We start from the raw sequence: 26,822 nt of genomic DNA, 5'->3' as shown, positions 1-26,822 counted from the left end.
CACAGGTCGGGTTTTCTAAACCTTTGATCATCTTTTGTTGCTCTCCTCGGGACTCAATCCCATTTGTCCTCATCTTTCCTAACGTGTGGTACCCAGAACTGGACACAGGACTCCAGCTGCGCCCTCCCCAGTGCCCAGCAGAGCAGGACAAAGACCTCCCACAACTTACCTACAACACTCACGTTAATACACCCCAGAATGATACCAGCCTTTTCCCCAGCTGCGTCAATGGGTGACAGCCAGACAGCGTCTGAGTGAGACCATTAAAGACCATTCTCCCTCCCCCCCATTATTCAAGACAAGGGACATTGGGCGTTTGAGAAACTAAATTCAACTTTATTCTTTTCAAAGCAAGAAATAAAAGCTAAATCCTCCACCCCCACCCCCATCCAAAACCCAGCTCACAGAGAGTCTGCAACAGCTCTCGGTGGGAGGACTCAGCTTGGGCAATGGCCAGCACTCCTGTGCTCACCCCCTCTGGAGTGTAAACCCAAAATTATATTACCTTATGCTGTATAGAAATCCATATAGCATAAGCCATGAAATTCACCCGCTCCCTCAATGTGCAGGAAGACATACACGGCTTTCTCCCCCCCACCCCCCATTCTGAATTGCACAAACTGGGTTTTGGTATAAACAAGAAATAAGTTGATTAACTACAAAAGGTAAATTTTAAGTGATTAGAAAGGATAGCAAACAGAACAAAGCAGATTACTGAGCAAATGAAACAAATGAAAAAAAGCATACAAACTAAGCTTAGGTTTCAGAGTGGCAGCTGTGTTAGTCTGTATCAGCGAAAACAACAAGGAGTCCTTGTGGCACCTTAGAGACTAACACATTTATTTAGGCATAAGCTTCCGTGGTCTAAAACCCACTTCATCTGATGCATGGAGTGAAAAATACAGTAAGCATAATATATATTACAGCACATGAAAAGATGGGAGTTGCCTTACCAAGTGGGGGGTCAGTGCTAATGAGGTCCATTGAATCAAGGTAGAAGTGGCCTATTCTCAACAGTTGACAAGAAGGGGTGAATGTCAACAGAGGGGAAATTACTGTATGTAGTGCTAATGAGGCCAAATCAAGGTGATTAGGTTAGCACCACAAACAATAATTTCCCCCCTGTTGACATTCACCCCTTCTTGGCAACTGTTGAGAATAGGCCACTTCCACCTTCTCACCCTAAATGTTGTTTTAGGCAGGTTGCAGAGTTCCTGCAGCTCAGAGGTCCAGTTATGTCTCTTTACAGGCTAGACCCCTGTCTCAGCCTGGATTCAGCCCTTGCCTTTCCCCTACTTAGTTCCTTTGTTTCTCCAGGTGTTTTTAGCAGTCTTCCTTCTTGGGCGGGCAGGCAGTGGAGAAGACCCCAGATTGCCTTACTTCCCAGCCTTAAATAGAATTTACATAAGGCGGGAATCCCTTGTTTCTAGTGGAAAAGTACCAGCGGTGTCCAAGGCGGGACTCCTTACCAGGTGACCTCATCACCTGACCTTGCAGGGTCAAAGCAGCATCCCAGGAAGCTTCTCCGGAAGGCGGGAGATTAGTGTCTTGAAAGTTCTATTGTCCTTAATGGCCCATCCAGGCTGACTGCCGACTGTCTGGTGGGTGTTCCCCCAAAGACACACACAGTTGTAATTGTTACATAGTCAATATTCCTAACTTCAGATACAGAAACGATACATGTTTCCAATTGGATAAACACATTCAGTAGATCATAACCCGTTCAATGATACCGCACATGACCCATCTTGCATAAAATATATCTTAGCTATGCCATAGTCATATCATAACAATATTTCTATGAAGAATATGGGGTGTAACGTCACACAAGGCCCTGTCCAAACCCCCCTCCCCATCCCCCCTGAGTGTATCTTACATCTCTGCAGGGATCAGGCAGCAACTTCCTTCCCCGTTTCAGTCCCTGCCTCTCGGAGAGCGTATCCAGCACTCGCCCTCAGTGTTTTTGTGGATACTGATCATTTTCTTTGTTCAAAAAACAAGAAAATCTCATGACAAAGGCTAGGGAAACGTGAAAAGAAAATCAAAAGGACTGTTCTGGCAAGTGCTCATTTGTCTTTTGAAGTCCCTTCCCTGGCGCAGGCACCCCTGAGGGACGTGAGGCCCCACTCACCCACCCCCCACCTGCTGCTGCAACCTGCCTGCCTGCACTCCACCTCTCCCCCCACAGGTCCCCCCTGCTCACCATGTCGCTTCTCCTCAGGGGCGGGGCAGTGAGGAGGGACGCTGTGAGCAAGCGGCGGGAATGGGAGTCTGGGGGGGGGGGTGAGGCGGCTCGGCTGGGCACTGAGGCCATTGGCTCAGATGGGGGAGGAGGGTACTAGCTCTGCCTGGCACTCGGGCAGGGGGTGGAATGGTCCCATGCTCGGGTGGGTGCGGGGGAGCGGCCTGGCCTGGTGCTTGCTCAGGTGGCGGGTGGGTGGGAGCGGCTCAACCTGGCGCTCATTGGGGAGCGGCTTGCAAAGGTGCTTAGGCCGCCGTGGCCCGCTGTGGGGGAGCCCCCTGGTGTGGCGGTCAGCCTGGTGCTGGGCCTTTGGGGGCTGGCCTGGGGTGGGGCTCCTCTGGTCATGGGTGTGTGTGTGTCATTGCTCCTCCTGGTATCGGGGGGTTTGGTTTGGGGGCTCTAGTGTGCGGGAGGAGCAGAGCTTTGGGAGGAGGGGTGGGGCCAGCACACTAGCCTCCCCAAAGTGGGGGTTCACCCGCAGCCCATACCTGTCAAACTAATTTAATATCAAAATATGTGACAGAACAGCCTTCGGGAAAGAAAGAAACCCACAATGCAGGGTGGGCTACAAACCACTTTCCCAAATTCATGAGGTGAAATCCAGAGAATCTTAAGACTCAAAATCTGGAGAACAAATTTACCCATTTCCTTCTGAACAGCCTGAAGCTGCTTTACTCAGCACTACTGCATTATTTGGCTTTGTTATTGACAAAAGATTTAGCATCATCGTCATAAAAGAGGAAAAAAAGACAAACAATCAAAAACTTCCTATCTGCAAATGATCTGGATTTAGCTGGAAAAACTCCAGATGCCACTTTACCAATACCTGGAGGCTGGGCTTGCAGCTCAAACTGTGCTTTGGGATTCATTTGAATTCCCCCTTCAGGAATGTGACATTTTCTTCTCCAGCACCCAGGGGCCTGATTGAGGATCAAAGAAATCAAAGCCTGACTCCTAAGCATGGTGGGCAAAGGACACTGGTAAATGACACACATGAAGGTGGAGGGGTAGAAAGGGAAAAGGATAAACTCTCCACGGCTTGGGCAGAGGCTGCTCTGTGAGAGAAGATGTGTGAGGTTGATGGGGGCAGGAGGGAATCTCCCAGACTCACCCCGTCCCCCTCATATAACACAGAAGTTAAAACACCACATTATTTTACTAGCCCTGCTCCAGCTCTTATAGAATCTATTGAATTCTGGTGTATAAGGGAGAAACAGCACAAAAAATTAAATGTTTTTCAGCATAACATGGAGCAATGTGAGGATGTCTGGGAATGAGACAATCTCACTCCAAAGGGGCCACTAAGTGACTCTAACAATCACTTTGCTAATGAAGGATTGGAATAAACTGCTCAGGGTCAGTCTAGACTAGAAAAAGGGGAGGAGGAACAAAGGAGACGCACTAGCTAATCCCAACCACTCGGAGGCTGATATCATCACTCCCCATTTATTCCCTCTCTGGAAGGCACAGATTTGTCTCAGGTCACCGCGCAAGCTGCTGGCAGAGGTGGGAACAGAGCTCAGGTCTCCTGAGCCCCAGGCCAGTGGTCTATCCACTAGGCAACGCTGCTTCCCTCTCAGAGGCTGATGCTGCTGTAGCAGAGGTGGCAAATCCAGACTTCCAACAAAAGGCCCTGTGGGAATCAGTCTCTGCTAATGGTGCTGTCTGAATGCAGCAGGGGCAGGGAGAAGGGGCAGAAGGGGAGAGTGAGGAGAGGCAGCACCTCTCTACCCCTGTGCTCTCCCTCGCCTCTTATCCCATCTTCCCCAAACACTCGACAGCCCAGCACCCAGCTCCCCCTGCTTCCCAGTTCCACCAGCCCCAACCATTCAGTCCCCAGTGTCCTCCCCATAACCCATCACCCTGGTCCCTTAATGGTTGATCCCTGGAGCCCAGCACCCTGGGGGATTTGGGGAGGGAGGAGTTACCAGCCCCCAGGGACACTCGCCCTGCAGGGAACAGCCCCAAGTAAATGGTGGAGCCCAGACCAGCGGCTGGTGGAATAGGGACAGGGGTCTAGAGTGAAGCGGCTGGGGGACGGGGACAGGGGTCTAGAGTGAAGGTGGGTCCTGGACCAAGTGTCCTTCTCTTCATCTCCATGGCAGGGGGATCCCATCTGGGAGGAGAAGGGAGAGGGGGGGAACTTCAGCCAGGTAGAGGGAGCGGCCAGAGGAGTTTCTCTCTCTCTCTCCCTTACCCGCCCTGTGGCCCATCAGCTCAGCAGCCAGGGCTGCAGCAGGGAGGAGGGGCTGATCAGGGCTTCTCCTCCTCTGCCTGGGGTTTGCTTAGACCAGGCAGACCCAAAGGGTCACTGACCAGCTGATGCTCGGCTGCTGCTGGATCCTCACCCCAGCAATGGGCAATTGGGTCCTTGGGATCCAAATGCCCTGGGTGTGTGTGGGAACGAGGAAATGGGTTTGTCACCATAGCCAGCCACAGTCAGGGCCCTCAGAGAATTTCCCGGCTGTGTGGAGGAGTCTCTGATGTCCAACATGGTGTTAACTCCACTTGGAGCATTTTCCACACTGAGAACATCTCAGAAATTTCTTCCCTGCGCAGATTTGCGGATGCCTGATGCTCCAGGAGCACCAAATGAACCTTCCCCCACATTCAAGGTCTCTCTGTTGTGTGGGTCACTGAAGTATGAAGTCAAATTGAATCTTTTCCTGCAGCCAAGCTATTCCTAGGGTCTCTCACCCTTGTGCATTCTCTGATGTTTGGTCAGCTCTGAGGTCTTACTGAAGCTTTTCCCACAGTCAAGGCATTTAGAAGGTCTCTCTCCTGTGTGGATTCTCCCATGTTTAGTAAGGTGTGGGCGCTGACTGAAAGTTTTCCCACAGTCCAAGCATTTATACGGTCTTTCTCCTGTGTGGGTTCTCTTATGTGCAATAAGATTTGAGCTCTGACTAAAACTTTTGCCACATTCAAGGCATTTATAGGGTCTCTCTCCTGAGTGGGTTCTCTGGTGTGTAATAAGTGCTGTGCTCCGAATAAAACTTTTCCCACATTTACAGCATATAAAGGGTCTCTCTCCTGTGTGCACTCTCTGGTGTAGAATAAGTTGTGACTGCTCAATGAAGCTTTTCCCACACTCAAGGCATTTATACGGTCTCTCTCCTGTGTGCACTCTCTGGTGTAGAATAAGTTTTGACTTCTGAATGAAGCTTTTCCCACAGTCTAAGCATTTATGGGGTCTCTCTCCTGTGTGGATTCTCTGATGAACAGTAAGTTTTGTTCTGTCAGCAAAACGTTTCCCACACTCAAGGCATTTATAATGTGTCTCTCCGATGTGGATTCTCCCATGTTTAGTAAGGTTTGAGCGGTATCTGAAAGTTTTCCCACACTCGTGGCATTTATAGGGTCTTTCTCCCGTGTGGATTCTCCTATGGTTAGTAAGAGCTGAACTTGCGATAAAACTTTTCCCACACTCAAGGCATCCATAGGGTCTCTCTCCTGTGTGGGTTCGCTGATGCGTAATAAGCGTTGCACTCTGACTAAAACTTTTCCCACACTCACGGCATTTAAAGGGTCTCTCTCCTGTGTGCACTCTCTGGTGTACAATAAGCCTGGACTTGTGTATGAATCTTTTCCCACAGTCAAAGCATTTATGGGGGCTCTCTCCTGTATGGATTCTCTGATGACTACTAAGTTTTATTCTGTCAGTGAAACTTTTCCCACAGTCGAGGCATTTATAGGATTTGTCGCTTGTGTGGATACTCTGATGCTTAATAAGGTCTGAGCACTTAATGAAAGTTTTCCCACAGTCAAGGCACTTATATGGTCTCTCTCCTGTATGTTCTCTCTGGTGTATACTAAGTTTTGACTTCTGAATGAAGCTTTTCCCACAGTCCAAGCATTTATGCGGTTTCTCTCCTGTGTGGGTTTTCTGATGTGTATTAAGGGTTGATTTCACACTGAAACTTTTCCCACACTCCTGGCATTTATAGGGTCTTTCTCCCGTGTGGATTCTCCTATGTCTAGTAAGCGCTGAGTTCTCAATAAAACCTTTCCCACACTCAAGGCATCCATAGGGTCTCTCTCCTGAGTGGGTTCGCTGATGTGTAATAAGCGCTGAGTTATGATTAAAACTTTTCCCACACTCACGGCATTTAAAGGGTCTCTCTCCTGTGTGGGTGATCTGATGTCTAATAAGCTCTGCGCTCCGAATAAAACTTTTCCCACACTCACAGCATATAAAGGGTCTCTCTCCTGTGTGCACTCTCTGATGCACAATAAGCCTTGACTTGTGTATGAAGCTTTTCCCGCAGTCAAAGCATTTATGGGGTCTCTCTCCTGTGTGGATTCTGTGATGACTAGTAAGTTTTATTCTGTCAATGAAACTTTTCCCACAGTCGAGGCATTTATAGGGTTTGTCGCTTGTGTGGATTCTCTGATGCTTAATAAGGTTTGAGCGGTGACGGAAAGTTTTCCCACACTCAAGGCATTTAAAGGGTTTCTCTCCTGTGTGTACTCTCTGGTGTACAATAAGACATAGCTTCCTACTGAAGCTTTTCCCACAGTCCAAGCATTTATAGGACTTCTCTCCTGTGTGGGTTCTGTGATGTGACATAAGCTGTGACCACTGCCTAAAACTTTTCCCACACTCAAAGCATTTATAGGGTTTCTCTCCTGTGTGCAGTCTCTGGTGCACAATAAGACATAGCTTCCTACTGAAGCTTTTCCCACAGTCCAAGCATTTATAGGGCTTCTCTCCTGTGTGGGTTCTGTGATGTGACATAAGATATGACCTCTGACTAAAACTTTTCCCACACTCAAGGCATTTATAGGGTTTCTCTCCTGTGTGCAGACTCTGGTGTGTAATAAAGTTTGACTTCTCACGGAAGCTTTTCCCACAGTCCAAGCATTCATAGGACTTCTCTCCTGTGTGGGTTCTCCAATGTCTAAGAAGGTTTGCACTGAAACGGAATCTTTTCCCACAGTCAACGCATTTGTAGGGTTTCTCTTCATTGTGACTTGTCTGCTGGACTGTGGTTTCCTTGGGATCCTTGCATCCTCCGCCATGTTCAGTGGATTTATCCAGTTTCTTCGTGGGATGGTTTCCCAGCTGCATCTCTGAGCTGTGTCGATCTCCCCAGGTATTTCCCTGTTCCAAGCCCTGGGAAAAATTCCCTTCAGCTTTTCTCAAAAACCTCTCCTGTGGTTCCACTTGCTCAGGACCTTCCTGCTGTTGATTCTCTTCCTTGTTCTCACTCACTGTCCTATCACCTGCTGGGAGAGAGAGAATCCAGACAGGATTCACTGACTGTGCCGGGGAGAAAGGACCGAAAGGGGAATAGCAGAGAGGGAAAACACCACACAGTGACTGTTGGGGAGCTGGAGACATTGGATTCTGCCTCCACATCCCACCCAAATGCTCCCAGGGAAGTAGAGTCAGGGAGGAAATTCCCGACAGTTAACAAGATGGGTGGGAAGCCATGACTGATATTTGCCTTGATGATACAACACCTGCTGACTGCAGCCCTGACCTGGGTGAGATGGGGCAGAACTGGGGGCTCTCGCTCACAGCACGTTTTGGGAGTCCCAGCTTTTTCCTTCACTCGCCAGAGGGTTCTGTCTCAGTTTCCCTGACTCCTCACCTGTGTGGGTGCCTCTTGGGCTCCCACTTTCCTCAGAGGCCTGGAGATCCGGGACCCATGGCTCCTCCCCTCGTTCCAGCCGGGTGATCAGGTCAGGTTTGAGAATGGGAAATCCTGCTCAGGGAGTGAAATCAGGGAAGCTCAGGGTGCATGGAGCATTGGTAGAGTATTTCTCACAAGGAACATTCCCTGAGATTAACCTGACGCTACATGGGATTGTGGTAACTCAGACCCCTTGAGAGCAGCAGACATTTGGGGGTGAGGGATCTTTTTACCCCCCCACTAGGAGGTCTCAGGGTAGATGTGCTCTGGGGGACTTCCTGACACACAGACACAGTTCAGGTGTTAAACTCCTGCCTATTTCCAAGCCTGCAGAACCTAGAGCCCTCCCTACAGATGGAGCAAGGTGAACGGTGTGTGAAGGAGAAATATTACAGACATGGCAGTACCCTGCTTCTGGCCCCTGGACAGCTGGAGAGATGGGAATGAGTTAGCCTGTCCATTTCTGACTCCCCTGTTCCCTTGAATGGGGTCTGGAGACGCAAGTCTCTCTGACATTGGCATAGGCGCCGACTTCCCCTCTTTTCCGTGGGTGCTCGACACCCCCCTCTGCCTCTGTCCCGGTCCCCACTCCACCTCTTCCATGAGGCCCCGCCCCTTTCCACCCCTTCCTCGCCCCCATTTCAACCCCTTCCCCAAAGTCCCCGCCCAAACTCCACCCCTCCCCTATTCTAACTCCTTCCCCAAATCCCCACCCTGGCCCCGCCTCTTCCCCACCTCCTCCCCTGAGCGCGCCACATTCGTGCTCCTCCCCCCCTCCCAGAGCGTTCAAACAGCTGTTTGGCAGCAGCCGGGCGGGAAACTCTGGGAGATGGGCGGAGGGGCGGGGACGCGGTGTGCTCGGGGGAGAGTAGGAGGTAGGGCAGGGGAGCTTGGCTGCCACAGGGTGCAGACCACCCACTAATTTTTCCCCGTGGCGGCTCCAGCCCGGGAGCACCCACGGAGTCGGTGCCTATGCGCACTGGAGCTGTGGACTATGCGACCCTCCTCCAATCTAACAGACCAGGGAAGAACCTGACCAGATTCAGACACACAGACCCCACGGCTTCCATTAGCTGAGGCCACAGGAATCCCTTACCCAGCGAGGTCACTGTCTCATGGTTCTCCTGCATGACGTCCCTGTAGAGAGCTCTCTGAGCGGGGTCCAGCAGAGCCCCCTGCCCCTCGGTGAAATACACAGCCACCTCCTCGAAGGTCACCGGCATCTGAAACATCAGTTCCCCCACTCAGCACCTGCTGCCCCAGCCACAGTCCCTCTAGTCACAGGGGAGGAGGCCCAGAGAAGCAGAATCCCACCCGCACCCTGCTCAGAGCAGCCGGGAGGCTTTAAGGCATGGGGAGAAGGTGAGAGCTCCTTGTCCCCCCCAGCAGACGAAGCAGGGCAGGGTCTTCTCATTTCCCACACACCTGCCAGCCACAGGCTGAGACGGGAAGCAGAGCTTAAGCCGGGGGCAGGGACAGGAATCCCGACAGCTTCCCTTCGTATTTCACAGCAGCCTCTGGCCAGTGGGGTCAGGCTCCAGCACTGGGAGTCTGGTCAGTTTTCCCAGCCCTGCCCAGGGGCGTGTTTCCTGGTCCAGAAATGGGGGGAATGTTTCCCCCTCCCCCCACCCGGCCAATGGGCCTGTTCAGAAAATCAGGCTCCAAGTTGAATGTGTCACACCCTGTCCTGCCCCTCCCCCTGTACAGCAAATCCCCCTGCAGCTCCCTGAAAATCCCCTCCCTGAGCTGGCTCCATCACAGCCATTTCCCTTCCCTGTCCCCTGGAAGACGGGACGATCTGGAGCGAAATGTGGACGTGATTCCTCAGCCTGTCAGGGGAGAGGGGTGATGGGGGAGGTTTCAGAAGGGGCTTGAGTCCATTTCACACTCCGATTCCCCCCAGGCTCCCCCCCTGCAGACAGACGCTCTGGGCTCTGCCACGCTGGGAAAACCCTCAGTCACTTTATTCCAACACAGACCTTGCCCCTCCCACCAGCACTGAACCCCTGAGACACTTTTAAACCCTCCCAGGGACAGATTCACTAAGACAAAGGCTAAAAAAGAGCAGAATCAAAGGAACCACTTTGGGGAATTCCCCCTGACATTGGCCCCAGGGCAGGGCACTGCTGGGACTGGGCTGGGGCAGAGCCTGGCTTTTCCTCTGTCAGATCCTCTCCTTGTTCCCAGGAGAGTCAGGCTGCCCAGAGGTGATGCAGGGAATGGATCCAGCAGGTCTGGGAGCTGGGAACCTCCCTCCCTACTTCTTGCTCCTGCTGCCCCTTTCCGTCTCACCATTCCCCTTCCTGTTTCCTTCCCTCTCCCCTCTGCCTGGGAGAACTGGGGACTGTCCCATTCACAGGGGCATTCGCTCTCCAGTGTGAGCTTGGTTGTGTCACTGAGGGCAGCATTTCGGGGACCTGCAGGTATGGGGGAGCCCCTCCCTCTTAGGTACAAACTCACCAGCAGGTCCCTGAAAGGGGCCCGTTGTGCAGAGTCACTTTCCTGCCTGGCCCCAGCCCTTTCCCCCGGGTCTCTCCCAGTCACCTGCAGGCTCCGGCTCAGGGGCTGGTGTTGGCAGAGCCCAGGACTGCCCCGGGGCTGGTTCCAGCCACCAGAAGTTGTCCACTCATCCCATCCCCCTTCTCCCCCCTCCCCTGGTTGGACACAGAGGGGGGTTAATGAAGGTCTCTCCTTGGCAAAGACCCCGCTGGGGAAGCAGCAGCTGCTCAGTCTGGGCCCCAGATCACACTGCAGGAGGCAGCATCAACCCAATATCATGGGTAAGGCTCCTCAGAGTCACGGATATTTTTAGTAAAACTCAGGGACAGGTCACAGGCTGTAAACAAAATTTCACGGCACATGATCTGTCCATGACTTGTACTATAACCCGGACAAAATCTTGGGAGTGCTGCGGGTGCTCGCGGGGGGGGGGGGGGGGGGGGTGTGGCTGGTCAGGGGAGTGGCCTCGGGGGCACCGTGGGTGCTGGGAGTTAGCAGCCCAGGGGGCTCCGCGGGAGATTGGGGGGGCAGTCTAGGGGTCACTGTGGGTGCTCGGGTGGGAGCAGACCTGGACCCCCGTGCTGGTGCTGGTGCTCTGGGGTGGGGCTAGCAGGGCTCCCAGGCTCCCTACCTAGCTTCTCAGAAGCAGCGACTTCTCCCTCCCTAAGCTTCTAGCTTCCATGACCTCCGAGACAAACTCGCAGCCTTAATCATGAGCAGAGACAGACACCAGCCTCCTCTGCCTTAGCAGTAACCAGCCCCAAATGAAGACAGTTCAGCAGCTGCGGATTTCATTGACCCACCTGGACTCACACCAGAACAGAACCAGAGAACCAGGTTGAACCGATATGCTTAACTGAACTGGAACCAGACTCAAACCATCATTTTCCCTCTTCCTCAGTGAACCTGAATCTGAATTGAACTTGGAAAAAAAATGGCTTCCTGTTGAAATAAAGTTTCAGCAATTTTTCAGCTCAATATTTGACAAAATAAAATAAAACCTACTCTGATCTCACTCATGATAAAACAAGACAACAAAACAACACCCAGGCATGTGATCGCTACTGGAACGGCCTGTCCCAGTAGGAGAAGAGAAGGGGGCAGCCCACAGGAGCAGGGAGGGAGGGAGGGGGGAGAGAAGTGGGGCTCCCTGTCCCAGAAGTTAACATTAACTCTTCAAGCGCAAGGGAAAAGGCTGCTCAATTCTTCTTCCCCTTCGAGAGGCCTCCTCTCACTCGTCCCCACCCCTTGGGACAGCTCCTCCCTCCAACTGCCCCACCTGAGGCAGATCCCAGGCCCCAATTTCAGCTCCCCACTGAAGCAAGCCACAGGGCTCACTCCCAACCCCCTCCCTCTTCTGCCACTGAACCCAAACCAAACCCCAATTCCACTCCTTGCGGCTAGCAGTGACTCTGGTTGGACACCGAATCCTGAGCAGAAATCAGACCAGCCCCTGTTCAGTCCTGTCAACCCAGGAGTCAGACCCCCCGAAATAAGGAGATAGTCTGTAAACACAAATATGAAATTGGAAGCAGGGTGTGAGTGTGGGGGGATTCTGGGTGGACATTTGCCTAGTAAATTCTCAGCCATTTGGGGTAAATCTCCTGCCTGCCCCTATCTCTGGGTGATCACCTTTTCTAAAGGCAAAAGTGGGACACATGCAGGAGCCCCGCCCCTCCTCTCCCTGAGGCCACGCCCCCTACTCCACCTCTTCCCCCTGAGGTCCTGCCCCCTGGCCATACTGGAAGCTGGGCTGTGATAATATCTGCACAGGGAGCCTAGGCCACTGCAGAGAGCCCTGGACCCTCCACCTGCCCTTGGAAGGGGGCTGGAGTGCTGATTAGGGTGACCGGGTCTCTGATTTTGGACTGGAACACCCGGTCGAAAAGAGATCCTGGAGGCTCCAGTCAGCTCCGATCGTGCTGTCCCGCTCCCATGTACCCGATTTCCACTAAGCTGGGGTGACGGGACAGGGGGAATCTGTGTGTGCTGCTGCCTCTCTGGGGCCCGCAGTTTGTGTCTGAGCAAGCCTTCAGGTGCCTGACCGACCCTGGGTGCTTTCTTAAAGAGACCGTGTGATGACGTCAGCATCAGGAGCTGCTGCTCTCCTGCCCTCTCCTTACACAGCCCAGGCGGGGAACAGGATCTGGATGCAGGGCGCCCTGACCTCGCTGCCCCCCTCACAGCCCCCTAGGGGTGCATTGGGCAGACAAGCATCAGTCCAGTGGGGGAGCGAGCAGCAATGCCAGCTGCTCCATCCCTGCATCCAGGTCAGTTTCCCCATGTGGGTGCAGGAAGGGGATGCAAAGCTTGGGGGTAGGAGTTGGGGTGAAGGGGGCACAACGTAGGGGTTAGCATGCAGGAGGGGGCAGGGTTAGGGACAAAGGGGGCTCACTGCAGGGGTTGGGGTGAAGGGAGGGTAGGGAGGCAATTGGGGTGAGGGTGCTCCATGCCCATGGGGGCCAGGGGCAGCAAAATGCAAGTTCGCCCAGGGTGCCATTTTGCCTAAGGTCGGCCCTGACACGAGACTGCCTATCACGGGGCCCTGTGGGGACTCCTGCCCCACCTCCCCCGTAGGGCCCCGAGAAAGTGTGTGGAGAAAGAGTCTCTGTGTAGGCAAGTGTGTGCATCTCCCACATTCAAACCGTTGCACTCCTGGCCTTCTCCTGGTGCCCGTTTGGGCCTTGCAGTGAAAAGGAGACAGGAGAGAGGGTGGGGGAGAGTGACCAAAGTAGGGAGGGGGGATGGAGTGAGCGGGGGGCGCGGCCTCGGGAAGAGGTGGGACAGGGTGGGGCCTCAACGAAAATTGCGGGGGCAGGGGCGGGACAAAGGTGTTCAGTTCTCTGGACTTAGCAAGCTGGCAACCCCAGTGCCCCTAGCATCCCCCGGCCCATCTGCCGGCCCCCCAGGGCAGGCGGAGAGTCTGGGACTCCCCACTGCAGACGGGGCAGCTCTTATTATGGCCTGGATCTAGTTTCTAGCTGGCCAGGGAAGAGGAGGAGTAGGGGCTCGAGGTCCACCCACGGGGAACAGGCTGGCGCTGCCCCGGAGCCTCGGGCAGGCGCAGAGCCCTGGCGCAGGGAATCCGGGACAAATGGTGTCCGGGAGTCCTTCAGCCCAGGACTGGGACTTGAACTCTGCACTTCAGGGCTGTGCTGCCCAGTTCGGGAGGGACGGTCACCCTGCCCATCCCCCACTGCTGGTTTGACCATTTGTAGGGGAACAAATCCCCACTGGCCGCTGGGCAGGGCAACCCCCTCACCCTCACTTACCCCACGGGGCAGGGGAGGTGCCTTGTATCTCTCCCCACCCCTCTGCCTGCAGCCCTCTCCCTGCCCCCCTGGCTCTCCCTTCCTCAGCCAGTCTGCTCTTGTTCTCGGTCTCGCTCCCAGAGCCTCCCTATGTCTTCCCTCCATTCCAGCCTCTTTCCCCTTAGCCCCATAATCCCCCCCCTGCCCCCTGATCACCCTGAATCGTCCCAACCTCCCTTCAGTGGAACAACAGCCCAGCCCCCGTCTCATCCTGCCCCCTGCATCCCCCTCCTGCCCCCTCTTAGAGGCACCTCCCCCGCCCCATCCCATCCCCCACCTGCCCCCTCTTAGAGCCACCTCCCCCTGCCCCCATCCCATCCCCCACCTGCCCCCTCTTAGAGCCACCTCCCCCTGCCCCCATCCCATCCCCCACCTGCCCCCTCTTAGAGCCACCTCCCCCTGCCCCCATTCCATCCCCCACCTGCCCCCTCTTAGAGCCACCTCCCCCTGCCCCCATCCCATCCCCCACCTGCCCCCTCTTAGAGCCACCTCCCCCTGCCCCCATCCCATCCCCCTCCTGCCCTTGGCCTCACACATCCCTGTTCCCTCCTCAATACCCCCTGATCTGACCTCCCTGCCATCTTCTGCCCCCTCCCGGCTCCCCCCTCCTCTGCCCCACCCTTCAGGTGTCACTGTCCCACCCCCAGCCCCGCCCGGCCGGGCTCCCCCCGCCCTGCGCACACCCGGAGCTGGCGGCAGCTTTCCCGGGCCCGGGGCAGGGAATCGCAGCCAGCTCCGCGGGGAGCAGCCCGGGGCCAAACCCGCCCCCTGCAGCCCGGGGGTGACGGGGGGGGCGGGTCTCTCTTACCTTCCCTCCGAGCGGGGCCCCCCGGGGCAGGGGCCGGGCCGGGCCGGGAAGGGGCCCTGGCCGGGCTGGGGGCTCTGCCCTGGGAGAGGCTCCCGGGGAGCAGCGGGAAGGGCCCGGCTGGAGGTTCCCCTCTCCCGGCTGCAGCCCGGGCTCCGGGCCCCCAGCACCAGCCGCCGGGGCTCGGGGATCTCGCCGGGAGCCAGAGTCCCCGCAGCGGCTGCGAGTCACTTCCTGCTGCCGGGCCTGAGCCCCGCGATCGCTCCCCGCAGAGCCGCCCCCCAGCCGCTCCTGGGTCCTAGCGATCAACCCATCGCGCTGCAGCCCCAGGCCCCAGACCCTGCCCCCTGGGGACCCACCTCCCCTGGGCACGGGCAGCTTCTCCCCGCATTAAGGGAGCGTCATGCATAGAAGCCAATGTACCATTGGGCAAACAGACAAGAGACAATCCCGGAGAGCGGGGAGAAGGGGGGGTTTCTACAGAGACTGGGGATTGTTCCAGAGAGTCCCCAATGTCTACATGGACACAGGGATGATGGGGGTCCTGGTCCTGGAGAGGCAGCCCAGAGATAGACCTGTAGACCACGATTCTCGGTGACACTGACACTGTGTACGATTTTCTCTCATAACAGACGGCCACAGGGAGCAGTTGGCCAGAGCTGGTTTCTTGTCTGCACCCCACGCTCACTGGCTACCAGTCCTGGGTCGGAGCTACCGGCTCTGCTCCCTTCACTCCATGGAGCTGTCAGAGCTTTGCCACCAGGTTTCCTGGAGTTATTTGTGGGGCTGGATTAATCCATCCCTGGGCTCTAGGCAAAAGCCCTTCATGTCTTCCCCCCTACACTAGGGATCCCCTCTGCCCCTCTCCCGGCTGGCTCCCCCCTGTGGACACTGACAGCAGCTCCCTGTCGCACACCTGCATATCAGCAGTGAAGCTCTAGCTAATCTGGCTCAGAGGCTGGTGCTCTGCCCACTCGGCTTTGGCCCCATTAACACCCCCTCCCCCCCAAATAGGACAGGGAGCATGGCATGTGGGACAAAATGGAGTGAGCTGTGTTGTGACCTGGTGCATGGGAGGTCACATTGCCACTCGTTCAACTTTGGCCTCATGCACCCTCCCCCCCCAAAATGGGGTGCAGGCCTTGGGCCGTAGGCATATACTTAGGTTGCCTATGCCTTAATTCAGCCCTAACTGCACTTGATCTGTCCCAGGCTGGGGGCCTGCAGGGGAGTTATTCAGTCACTGTTATGTCCAGAGGGGTCTGGTCCCTGTTCAAAGAGAGAAGGCTGCGCTCGTATAGTGGATACTTTGTCCCAGAAAGGGGTACCTGTTCTTCCCCAGCTCACTGGCTAAAGTGATCCCCACTCAGTTTGGCTTCGAAGGGGGAAGAGGTGTGACACAGTGGGAATTTTCTGTAATATTTTTGTATGAATAGTGTGTGTGCCTCAGTTTCCCCTATACGTGGCATTGTTAACAAGGTGTCCGGAAAAGGTTGTTTACTCTCTGCAGAGATCCAGCTGTGACTGATGCCTAGATGTCTGCGCTCCATGTCCATGGAGAGTCTGAGAACACAAGGGCCACTTGAATTGCCCAGACATTTGGTACCTAGCACCTAACAACCATGGATGGCCCTCCTCCCCTCCGCAGTAAGCCAGCCCTATTTGACCAGCTGGAGAACAAAGGGCTGAGGAGGAGGACCAGGGAACAAGGTCTGCCCAGGGACAAGAACAAAGGACTGAGGAGGGGCCATGTCAGGTGTTGTTAAGTGTGGGCTGTTGGAGGCTTAAGACTTTCCGGAACCAGGACAAAAGAGAGGCCGGAGGACTGTGTGCTCTAGGCTGGCCAAGATGGACCATGCTGTAACTTTCTGATCTCTGTGCTAACCACGGATGCTCTATGTCTTCCAGAAATCTATAACCCCTCCTGCTTTCACGACACTGGCTGAGAGTCCAGTCCGATGCTGAAGGTGGCGGTGTGTCGCTCCCTTTGGGTGTACAAGTCTCCCTCGGGAGTCCAACTCAGGGGGACTTGCTGGGTGGGAAGGGAGCTGAGGGTTTGGTGCAACTAAGTGGCTTGCGGTCAGGAAAGAGTGAGACCCGCAGAGCGGGGCTGGCACACTGCAGATGTCCTCGCGGGGCCTGTTCCAGAGCACTGGATTGGTAGATCCATGGCAGGATCTGTGTCTCAGTTTTTCATCCAGGGTCACATGCTGCTGCCTCCTCCCTTGAGATCTGGGAGCCTGAACTGAGCAACTGCTGCTCCCCCAGCAGGGTGCGTGCTGGGGAGAGAACAACTCTGCAGGCCAGTGGTGGGGCACCCACCTGGGGGGGGTCCAGTCCTCTTTTCCAAGGACTCTGTAACGACTCCTCCAAAGTGTCACAGGTTCAGCAGGAGAGATTAAGGGACCCCCACATCAGAAGATCCCATGGCCCAGAGGTGAGAGCACTGGGAGCCCCCTGTTCAAATCCTTTCTCCCCATCAGGCAGAGGAGGGAATTCAATCTGGGCCTCCCACATCTGGGTGATTATTCTGACCCCTGGGCTACATGCTTAAGGGAGGGATCACATACACACACACCCCACTCCTCTGGCTGTTTTGTGCAGCTTGACATCTGCCTAACTAATTCTCACAGGCAGGCACCTAGGCCACCTGACTCCAGCAGAGGGGTTCCCAGCGGTACATTCGCAGGCAGAAAGGGGTGCTGGGAGGCTGCTCAGTGCGCCCAGGGCTGGGATTCCTCTCACTTCCAGCTGCCTCCGATGCCAGGAATCTTGCCTGTGCCAGCTGGGTGTTAGTCCCAACCACAACCAGCCTCTCAGCCACTGGAGCGCTCTCCCCTGGGCTATACCAGCCCTGCAAGCTAAGAATAGACCCCCTACAGTCCCTGGAGGATCCCTTTGACCCTGAGAGCATCCCAATGCCAGAGGCCAAGGGGCTGCCTGGTATTTAGCAGTTTTAGCTGGCTTAATCAGCCCAACTCACTGTTGCCATAATGTGGATCTAAAAGGTGCTGTGTCATATAGCATTGGAAAACTACGAACTCACTGCTCAGTGATATTCTTGCATGAGGTACGTGCATATAGATGAGCAGGAATATGTTCTTAAAAACCTGGCTGTCAGGCTTAAGTCACCTTGCCCCAGATAAAGGAATGTGGTTCTTCCGCCTGCCTGAACCTGGCTGCAATGTAAATGGAGGGAGGGCAATGAAATTACATTTACACCAAGGGGAGACAATGTCAACCAAAGTGGAAGATGCCACTTCCCACTCTCAGTGGGAGATGGAAGCACAGCTCCAAGAAACCTTCCCGCCTCCTGAGGCGAGGTTGTTGAAGCTATAACCAGGCCACAAAGCCAGCTTGGCACACATTGCTGGGCAGATCCAAGCGGGCCGAGCTCCTGTACACCTGTGAAAGGTGGAATCTTCCAGCCAAGGGGTCTGAAGGTCCCCAGATACTGAATCTAGGCGAGAAACATGCTGAGACACAAGGCTCAGATTCACTGAAGATAAACGTACACACTAGAAAGCACGTTTTGTGTGTAACCTCTCCTGGCTCTTTCACACTTACTGGACATCCCTTAATCCTAGGTTCCCTGGGAATAAATTCAGTTTTAGTTTTACAACAAACCATTTCAGTGCCATGTGAGTCCTCAGCTAACTAACAGGGTGGGGCTGTGCACTGTCTCTTTAAGAGAGCAGCAGACTTACTAAAGTTCTGTGAGTGCTACGCTCAGGAGGATCTGACCCAACACAGGTGGTGACAACCCCTCACTGGTCTGGGTTGAACCCCACAGCATCACAATGGCACTAGACCAGTTTCACCTGACTGGGACAAGGGCCTACACTCACTAAAAGTTACATTTTCTACCTGATAAAACAGATCGTCACCCGAAAGGTCAGTCTTTCACAGTGTTTGCTAGGGCCAAGGAGCCAGCCCCCAGTCATCCAGGAAGTATCCCGTTTCTGTGACTGGATGCAGAGTGTCTTGTGACACACTGAATCAGTCTTTTGTCTTTCTTCCCAGGCAGGGTGATCCCCTCGCTGTCAGATCCTCCTTGTCACTGTCACAACCTTTCAGTGTTTATAGTTCAGCTTTGATGGTTTTCCATTCATTTTCTGAATAGGCGCAATGGTGGACAGTCGGTCAACCCATTGCATAATGGGCTAGCCAGGAAAAACTCCCTCCAATTTAAATGGGCTGTCACCAAAACGAGGGATTCCCTAATGACTCTCTTCCACTCCAACACCATAAAGGGATAACTTTCAATATAGTTACGTTATTACTTCTCTATCACCCATACATGCATCTTGCAATATTTATGAGTATCAACACATACTGCTACTCTGAAACAACACATTATAAGCTTTCAGGAGAGATCTCACATGCTACCCCTTATGGATAAATACCAGGAAAATATTAAGTGTAGTGAGTTTGTCAGGTGTGGGACAGGAGTTGCTTGTACTGAACAGTGAGCCTTTTGCCCCTGAGCCTTTGTGTTACAAAGCCCCGAAACCTGGGCTGCAGGGAGAGGTTTATCTCCATTAGAGGAGTGAGGATTAAGTCATACCCTCTCCTCAGCATCTCCCATTGGCTGTCTTAGGCAGCTCCCTGCCTAGCACGCTGGCTTTTGTGGATCCCATTCATAGGCCCCTCTCTCTCCCCATGCTTTGTATAGGGAGACTGGGTGACTGAGTCAGGCTTTCTAGATCACGTTGATTGATTTTTCTAGTCTCTTTGTGGATCCAGGCCTTAGTAGCTGCCATCAGCCGGGTCTTTGGTCTCTAGACAATTGCAGACCAGGCTGAAGCAGAAGGGTCTAGTTACCAGATGCCATCCCATGTCCCTTTAGAGGTTTCTGATGTTCACCCAATAAACCAGCCTTCTCCTGAGGGGTACCTAGAACACTCCCTGACTTTTTTTTTTTTTTTAATTCACCAGTTGCAGCAAAATTATTATGTTATGCAAAGGCGGCGGGAGAACACCCCCTTTGGGGAGGCTAATCCGCCAGCCCCACCCCTTCCGCCAGTGGTGCCCCCCAAGGTGGAGCTCCAAGCCCCCCCGCTGCTGGAGGAGCCCCAGCCGCCCCAAGCCACCGGCTGGCCTGAGTTCTGAGCTGAGCCACTGGACTGACCCCCACCCCGGGCTGGCCCAAGCCGCCCAGGGCAGCACCAGCCCCTGGCAGCTGGTGGGCCCAAGCTCCAGGCCATCAGTTGGAGCTGAGCCCCACCCCGGCTTCAGGGAAGAGGGGGAGGGAGGCGGGGCCTTCGGGTGAACATGGGCGGGGCCACACCCTGGATTAGGGGAGGTTTAGCCTGCCCTGGCCTTGGATACCCACCGCCCATGACATCGCATCCAAGAGACAAAAACCATTCTGTTGGGTGTACGGCCTCCCTTTGCTCGGCTACAACTAAATGAAAACATACCTAGCTCTCAACAGCACTTTTGATAGCAGCTCGAGAAGCCCTTTACAAAATTTATCATTCCTCTCCACAACTGCTCCACCCAGATTAAAAAACACCCACCTCTCCACGCTGATTAACTCCCCTCCTGCAGGAGGTGGGCGAATGGGAAATGCTGGCCAGAGGGGACTGCCCCTGCAGATGGATTTTCCCCACTGACCCATAGAAGAGTCAGAAAACCAACGAGTTGGCAGTTCTAGCATCTGTAGTCTGATGTGGTGAAGGCTGGGGCTAGTGGCTTCCCAGACGGCCGCTGGGATCCTTTAGTCGAGACAAAGGACACTGGGAATTTGAGAAGCTAATTTCTACTTTATTATTTGAAAGCAAGAAAGAAAGGTTAACCATCCCCACCCATCCCAAGGTTCGGCACAGCCCAGCCCAGCGCTGCTCCCAGCTCCCGTGGGCACCAGGGAGAGAGGAATGAGTTAAAGCTGGTAGAAAAGCACAGACAGTCCACGAGAGACGCTGGGACCCAGTCACAAAAGCAAATGTTCCAGAGCAGGAAACACGGGGAGTTCAGGTTTGAGGGAAGCCATGCGGGGTGCGTGGAGCCCAGAGTGTGTCTATAGTCCACACACAGGAGACTGCGGTAGGTGAGGAGAAGACCAGCGGGGCCAACAGGCTCTCTTTGGGTTGGTCTGACTTTAGGGCTGGCCAGACCTGTTCATTTCCCTGGCTTCCTTCTCCCTTCTGCTCAGCCTCATCCTCTCAGCAAGCAGGAGACCCTGCCGCTTTCCCATCACACCTCTTGGGGTGTCATCTGTAGCCCTTTAGACTTCAGGGATAGCTTTGCCCAGCACTGGTAGGACAATTCCTGTCTCTCTCTGGCACTGGTGTAGTGAGTTCACAGTTCTCAGCCTCAGCTGTCTGGCTCTCAAGAGCAAACCCAGCAGTTTACCAGCTCTGTTCCCCCCATCTCCCATCCTCTCCCCCTACTGACTGGATCTCACATCACTGCAGGGATCAGGCAGTAAATTCTTTCCCCATTTCAGTCTGCATCTCAGAGTTTAAATCTAGCGCTCACCCTCAGCGTCTGTGGGATAGATATTGATCATTGTCATTGTTCAAACCACACAAAAATCACATGACAAGGTTAAAATGAAATATACAAAAGACTATTCTGACAAACAATCGTTTGTTTTGTGATTTCCTCAATAAATCTGGGCTACATCCTGTCAAGCTAAACTAATATCAAAGTATGTGACCAAACAGCATGTAGGAACAGAGAATAACCCACAGTCCAGGGTGTCTATAAAACACTTTCACATTCATAAGGTGAAATCCCAGAGAATCTTAAGACTCTATATCAGGAAAATAAATTTACCCATTTCCCTCTGAACTGGCTAAGCCTGCTTTATTTCACACCTTGTGGTTGTTAGTTACAAAAGTTTTAGCATGAAGAAAGAAAGAAAGAAAGAAAGCCCAACCTCCCATCTACAAATTACCTGAACTAGCCTAGAAAAAGCCTGGAAGGAATTTTTACCAATACATGGAAACAGCAATGAACACAGAAAGCTCAATCTGTGCTTTCTTCTCCAGCCCTCAGAAGTCTGATTTAGGATCAGGGAAATCAAACGGTCATTCCTAAGCACGGAGAGCTAAGAACACTGCGGCAAATGACACTTTGGGAGGTGGAGGGGCAGAATGAGGAGGATAAACCAGGGGTGGGCAAACGTTTTGGCCCAAGGGCCACATCTGGGAATAGAAATTGTACAGCAGGCCTTGAATGCTCACACAATTGGGGTTGGAGTACGGGAGGGGGTGAGGGCTCTGGGTGGGAGCGTGGGTTCCAGTGTGGGGCTAGAAATGAGGAATTTAGGGTGTGGGAGGAGGCTCCAGGCTAGGGCGGGAGGGTGGGGTGTGTGGGGGGGTGAGGGCTCCGGCTGGGGGTGCAGGCTCTGGGGTGGGGTTGGGGATGAGGCGTTTGGGGTATAGGAGGATGCTCTGGGCTGGGATAAAGGGGTTCGGAGGGGGATCAGGGCTAGGACAGGGGGTTGGGCCACAGGGGGGATGAAGGCTCTGGCTACAGGTGCAGGCTCTGGGGTGAGGCTGGGGATGAGAGGTTTGGGGTGCAGGAGGGTGCTCTGAGCTGGGATCGAGGGGTTTGGAGGGTGGGAGGGGGATCAGGGCTGAGACAGGGGATTGGGGAGAGGCTATGGGGTGCAGGCTTCAAGCAGCGCTTACCTCAAGCAGCTCCTGGAAGCAGCGGCATATCCCTTCTCCGGCTCCTATATAGAGACGCGGCCAGGCAGCTCTGTATGCTGCCCTGTCTGCAGGCACTGCCCCCGCAGCTCCCATTGGCTGCGGTTCCTGGCCAATGGGAGCTGCAGGGGCGGCAATTGGGGCAGGGGCAGTGTGCAGAGTGGAGCCCCCTGGCTGCCACTATGTGTAGGAGCTGCGGGGGGCCATGCCGCTGCTTCTGGGAGCCATGTGGAGCAGCACCGAACACTACTCCCCAGCGAGAGCTCCAGAGGGGGACAAGCCCCAGCCGCTGCTCACCAGCAGGCCAGATCCGGCCCATGGGCGGTAGTTTGTCCAGCCCTGGGATAAACTCTGCAAGGTTTGGACAGAGGCTGCTGTGTCCCGGTGGAGTGTGAGGGTGATGGGGGAAGGAGGGAATCCCTCAGACTCTCCCCGTCGCTCACAAATAAAACAGAAGCTAAAACACCACATTTCACTGTCCCTGCTCCCACTTCTGTAGCATCTGTTTAATTCTGGCCCATAAGGGAGAAAATGTACAAACACTAAATGCTTTTCAGCAGGGCCTGGAGTAATGATAGACTATCTAGGAATGAGAGAACCTACCCCAGGCACAGGTGCCGGAATGAGGGATGCTGCCGCACCCCCTGGCTTGAAGTGGTTTCCATCATATCCAGGGTTTACAGTTTGGTTCAATGGATCTCATCACCCCCACTGGACAGATTGGTCCAGCATCCCCAGAGGGGGAACTCAGTGACTCTAGCAATCACTCTGCTAATGGTGGGGTCCGAATGAATTAGATGCTCAGGCTCAGTCTAGGGTAGGATGAGTGGGGAAGGGTCAGAGGAGACGAGCTGGCTGATGCTGACCACGTTTCCTACCGTAGACAGGCCCCCGGAGGCTGATGCTGCGGAGGCAGAGGTGGGATCTCCAGGCCTCCCACGAAAGGCCCTGTGGCAGTGGTTCTCAACCTGCGGCCCGATCAGCACACAGCTGCAGCCCACATGACATCCTCAGGGCCATACAGGTAATATTGGATGCGGTCCACATAATGCATTATGGGCCACATATGCAGCCTACAATGGTAAATAGGTTGAGAACCCGCCGCAGTCTGTGGGAATCAGCCTCTCTCAGTGGTGCTGTCTGAATGCAGCGGGGGCAGGGAGAAGGGGCAGAGGGGGTGAGTGAGGAGAGGCAGCACCTCTCTACCCATGTGCTCTCCCTCGCCTCTTATCCCATCATCCCCAAACACTCGACAGCCCAGCACCCAGCTCCCCCTGCTTCCCAGCGCCACCAGCCTCAACCATTCAATCCGCAGTGTCCTCCCCATAACCCATCAGCCTGGTCCCTTAACGGTTGATCCCAGGGAGCCCAGCGCGCTGGGGGATTCGGGGAGGGGAAGAGTTAAGGAACAGCTCCAGGTGAGTGGGGGAGCCCAGTGCAGGGGCTGGTGGAAGATGGGGGATGGGGACAGGGGTCTAGAGTGAAGGTGGGTCCTGGACCAAGTGTCCTTCTCTTCATCTCCATGGCAGGGGGATCCCATCTGGGAGGAGAAGGGAGAGGGGGGGAACTTCAGCCAGGTAGAGGGAGCGGCCAGAGGAGTTTCTCTCTCTCTCTCCCTTACCCGCCCTGTGGCCCATCAGCTCAGCAGCCAGGGCTGCAGCAGGGAGGAGGGGCTGATCAGGGCTTCTCCTCCTCTGCCTGGGGTTTGCTTAGACCAGGCAGACCCAGAGGGTCACTGACAAGCTGATGCTCGGCTGCTGCTGGATCCTCACCCCAGCGATGGGCAGCTGGATCCTTGGGAGCCAAATATCCCTGATGTGTGTGGGAATGAGGAAATGGGTTTGTCATCATGGCCAGCCCCAGTCAGGGCCCTGACAGAATTTCCTTGCTGTGTGGAGGAGTCTCTGATGTCCAACACGGCGTTAGCTCCGCTTGAAGTTGAGTGGAGCTGACAATGCTTGATTCTGTGGAAGCACCAACTGAAGATTCCCCCACATTCAAGTTCTCTCTCTTCTGTGGATTGCTTATGGGCAATAATGTGTGAGCTCGGATTGAATCTTTTCCTGCATCTGAGGTATTTCTAGAGTCTCTCCCTCTTGTGTGAATTCTCCGGTGTTTAGTAAGGTTTGAGCTGTTATTGAAGCTTTTCTCACATTCCAAGCATTTATGGGGCTTCTCTCCAGTGTGAATTATCTGATGTGTAATAAGGGCTGATCTGCGACTAAAAGTTTTCCCGCAGTCCACGCATTTATGGGGTTTCTCTCCCGTATGGATTCTCTGATGTGTAACAAGGGCTGATCTCACTTTGAAACTTTTCCCACAGTCAAGGCACTCATGTGGTCTCTCTCCCGAGTGGGATCTCTGATGTGTAACAAGGTTTGACCTCTGAATGAAACATTTCCCACACTCAAGACATTTATAGGGTTTCTCTCCCGTGTGCATTCTGCCATGTATAATAAGAGATGATCTCTGACTAAAGCTTTTCCCACACTCAAGACATATGTAGGGTTTCTCTCCTGTGTGCATTCTCCCATGTTTGATAAGGGATGAACTCTGACTGAAGCTCTTCCCACAGTCCAAACATTTATGGGATTTCTTTCCTGTGTGGATTGCCTGATGCGTAATAAGGGTTGATCTCACAGTGAAACTTTTCCCGCAATTGAGACATTTAAAGGGTTTCTCTCCTGTATGCATTCTCTGATGTGTAATAAGGGCTGGTCTCTGACTAAAACTTTTCCCGCAGTCCAAGCACTTATGGGGTTTCTCTCCTGTATGGATTCTCTGATGTGTAATCAGGGCGGATCTCACAGTAAAACTTTTTTCACAGTATAGGCACTTGTAGGGTCTCTCTCCCGTGTGGGTTCTCTGATGCGTAATAAGGTTTATGTTCTGATTGAAACATTTCCCACACTCAAGACATTTATACGGCCGCTCTCCTGTGTGGATTTTCACATGTTTCATAAGGGATGATCTCTGACTGAAGCTTTTCCCACATTCCCAGCATTTATGGGGTTTCTCTCCTGTGTGGGTTCTCCGATGGGTAAGAAGGTTCGATTTCCGATTGAAGCTTTTCCCACAGTCGAGGCACTGATACATTCTCTCTCCTGTGTGGATTCTCCGATGTTTAGTGAGGTTTGAGCTGTCACGGAAACTTTTCCCACAATCCAAACATTTATGAAGTTTCTTTCCTGCATGGATTGTGTGATGCATGATAAGGGCTGATTTCACACTGAAACTTTTCCCACATTTGAGACATTTATACATTTTATCCGCCATATGGATTCTCTGATGTGTAATAAGGGCTGATCTCTGACTAAAACTTTTCCCACAGTCCAAGCACTTATGGGGTTTCTCTCCCGTATGGATTCTCTGATGTGTAATCAGGGCTGATCTCTGACTAAACCTTTTGCCACATTTCAAGCATTTATGAGGTTTCTCCCCTGTATGAATTCTCTGATGTGTAGTCAGGTTTGAGATCTGATTGAAACATTTCCCACACTCAAAGCATTTATAAGGCCTCTCTCCTGTGTGCTTTCTCCCATGTATAATAAGGGATGATTTCTGGCTGAAGCTTTTCCCACAGTCCACGCACTTATGGGGTTTTTCGCCTGTGTGGATTCTCTGATGAGTGATAAGGTTTGATTTCTGATTGAAGCTTTTCCCACAGCTGAGACATTTATAGCGTTTTTCTTCCTTGCGATTTGTCTGTGGGTCTGTGGTTTTCTTGGGGTCCTTGCATCCTACCCCACATTCAATGGATTGTTTCTCTTTCTTTATTGGGTGGTTTCCCAGCTGCCTCTCTGACCTCTGCTGACTTCTCCAAGCTTTGCCCTGGTCCAAGGACTGGGAAAAATTCCCTTCGGCTCTTCTCCAAAAGTTCCCCTGCAGTTCCACTTGATCAGGATCTTCCTGCTGTGAATTCTTCTCCTTGTTCTCACTCATCATAGCCTCATGAACTGCTGGGAGAGAGAGAGAGAATCCAGACAAAAATAATTCCCTGTGATGGGAAGAAAGGACAGAACAGGGAACAGCACAGAGGGGAAAACACAACACGGTAACTGTTGGGGAGACAGAGGGCTGGTCTACACGACACAGTTAGGTCGACGTGCGGCAGCTTACATCGACCTAATGATGTCAGCGTACACACTAGAACCTTGTCCTGCCAGTGGAAGTGCCCTACTACACCCACATAATAACTCCACCTCCAGGAGAGGTGTAGGGCTTATGTCGGTGTAGTGAGGGAGACGCATTGTCTGTGTAGACACTGCGTTCCTTACATGGGCTGTTGGCTGTCTTGTCAATTTGACGGCTCTGCTGGAGCTCTGAAATGGACAAGAAAGCCAGACTCCTGGCTCCACAGCTGGGCTGCTGCCAGCTCTCTGCTCCAAGCTGGGCTACCACCTGGGCTTCTGGCTTGGGCTACCACCCATGCTCTCCCCTCCCCACTAAAATCCCTGCTGCCCCCCGCAGTCCAGGTGCCGTGTTCCCTGCTGGCAGCCTGGCTGCCCTCCTGCCTCTCGGCTCCCCACCGAGAGCACAGCAGCCAACTGGACTCCGGGCACAGATCTCCCCACCGGAGGCGAGAAGCCCCAGGCAGTTTCCCCTGGCTCATGGCTCTCAGCTCCCCAAGCTGCCCCTCTTCAGACAGTGGAAGCGTTCTGGTGA

The 26,822-nt window shown here is 53.8% G+C and overlaps 2 protein-coding genes across 9 annotated transcripts in view; both read right to left on the bottom strand.

Moving 5' to 3' along the window:
- Nucleotides 1-578: 578 nt before the first annotated feature.
- On the bottom strand, nt 579-11,463 carry LOC141998416 (uncharacterized). Its single transcript, XM_074971213.1, is given in 5 exon segments — nt 579-4,940; nt 4,942-7,471; nt 7,840-7,953; nt 8,978-9,104; nt 11,184-11,463. Coding segments are annotated over 4 exon segments (2,820 nt in total). The 5' UTR covers nt 11,184-11,463; the 3' UTR covers nt 579-4,891.
- Nucleotides 11,464-21,905: 10,442 nt separating this feature from the next.
- Nucleotides 21,906-26,822, bottom strand: part of LOC141998425 (uncharacterized) — a 36,061-nt gene continuing 31,144 nt past the window's right edge. For 3 of the 8 annotated variants that reach the window (XM_074971236.1, XM_074971234.1, XM_074971237.1), the window contains one exon: nt 21,906-26,113. In XM_074971236.1, coding sequence (XP_074827337.1) covers nt 24,021-26,113 — 2,093 coding nt within the window. In that variant the 3' untranslated portion in view covers nt 21,906-24,020. Of the gene's footprint in view, nt 26,117-26,822 lie in introns of all 8 variants that reach the window. The other 5 variants (XM_074971238.1, XM_074971239.1, XM_074971235.1 and 2 more) reach the window with 3 other exon arrangements.

Source organism: Natator depressus, chromosome 14, assembly GCF_965152275.1.
Source record: "Natator depressus isolate rNatDep1 chromosome 14, rNatDep2.hap1, whole genome shotgun sequence".
NCBI lineage: Eukaryota > Metazoa > Chordata > Testudines > Cheloniidae > Natator > Natator depressus.
Note: the sequence above shows the minus strand (reverse complement) of the source record. Positions and strands in the feature narration are given on the sequence as shown.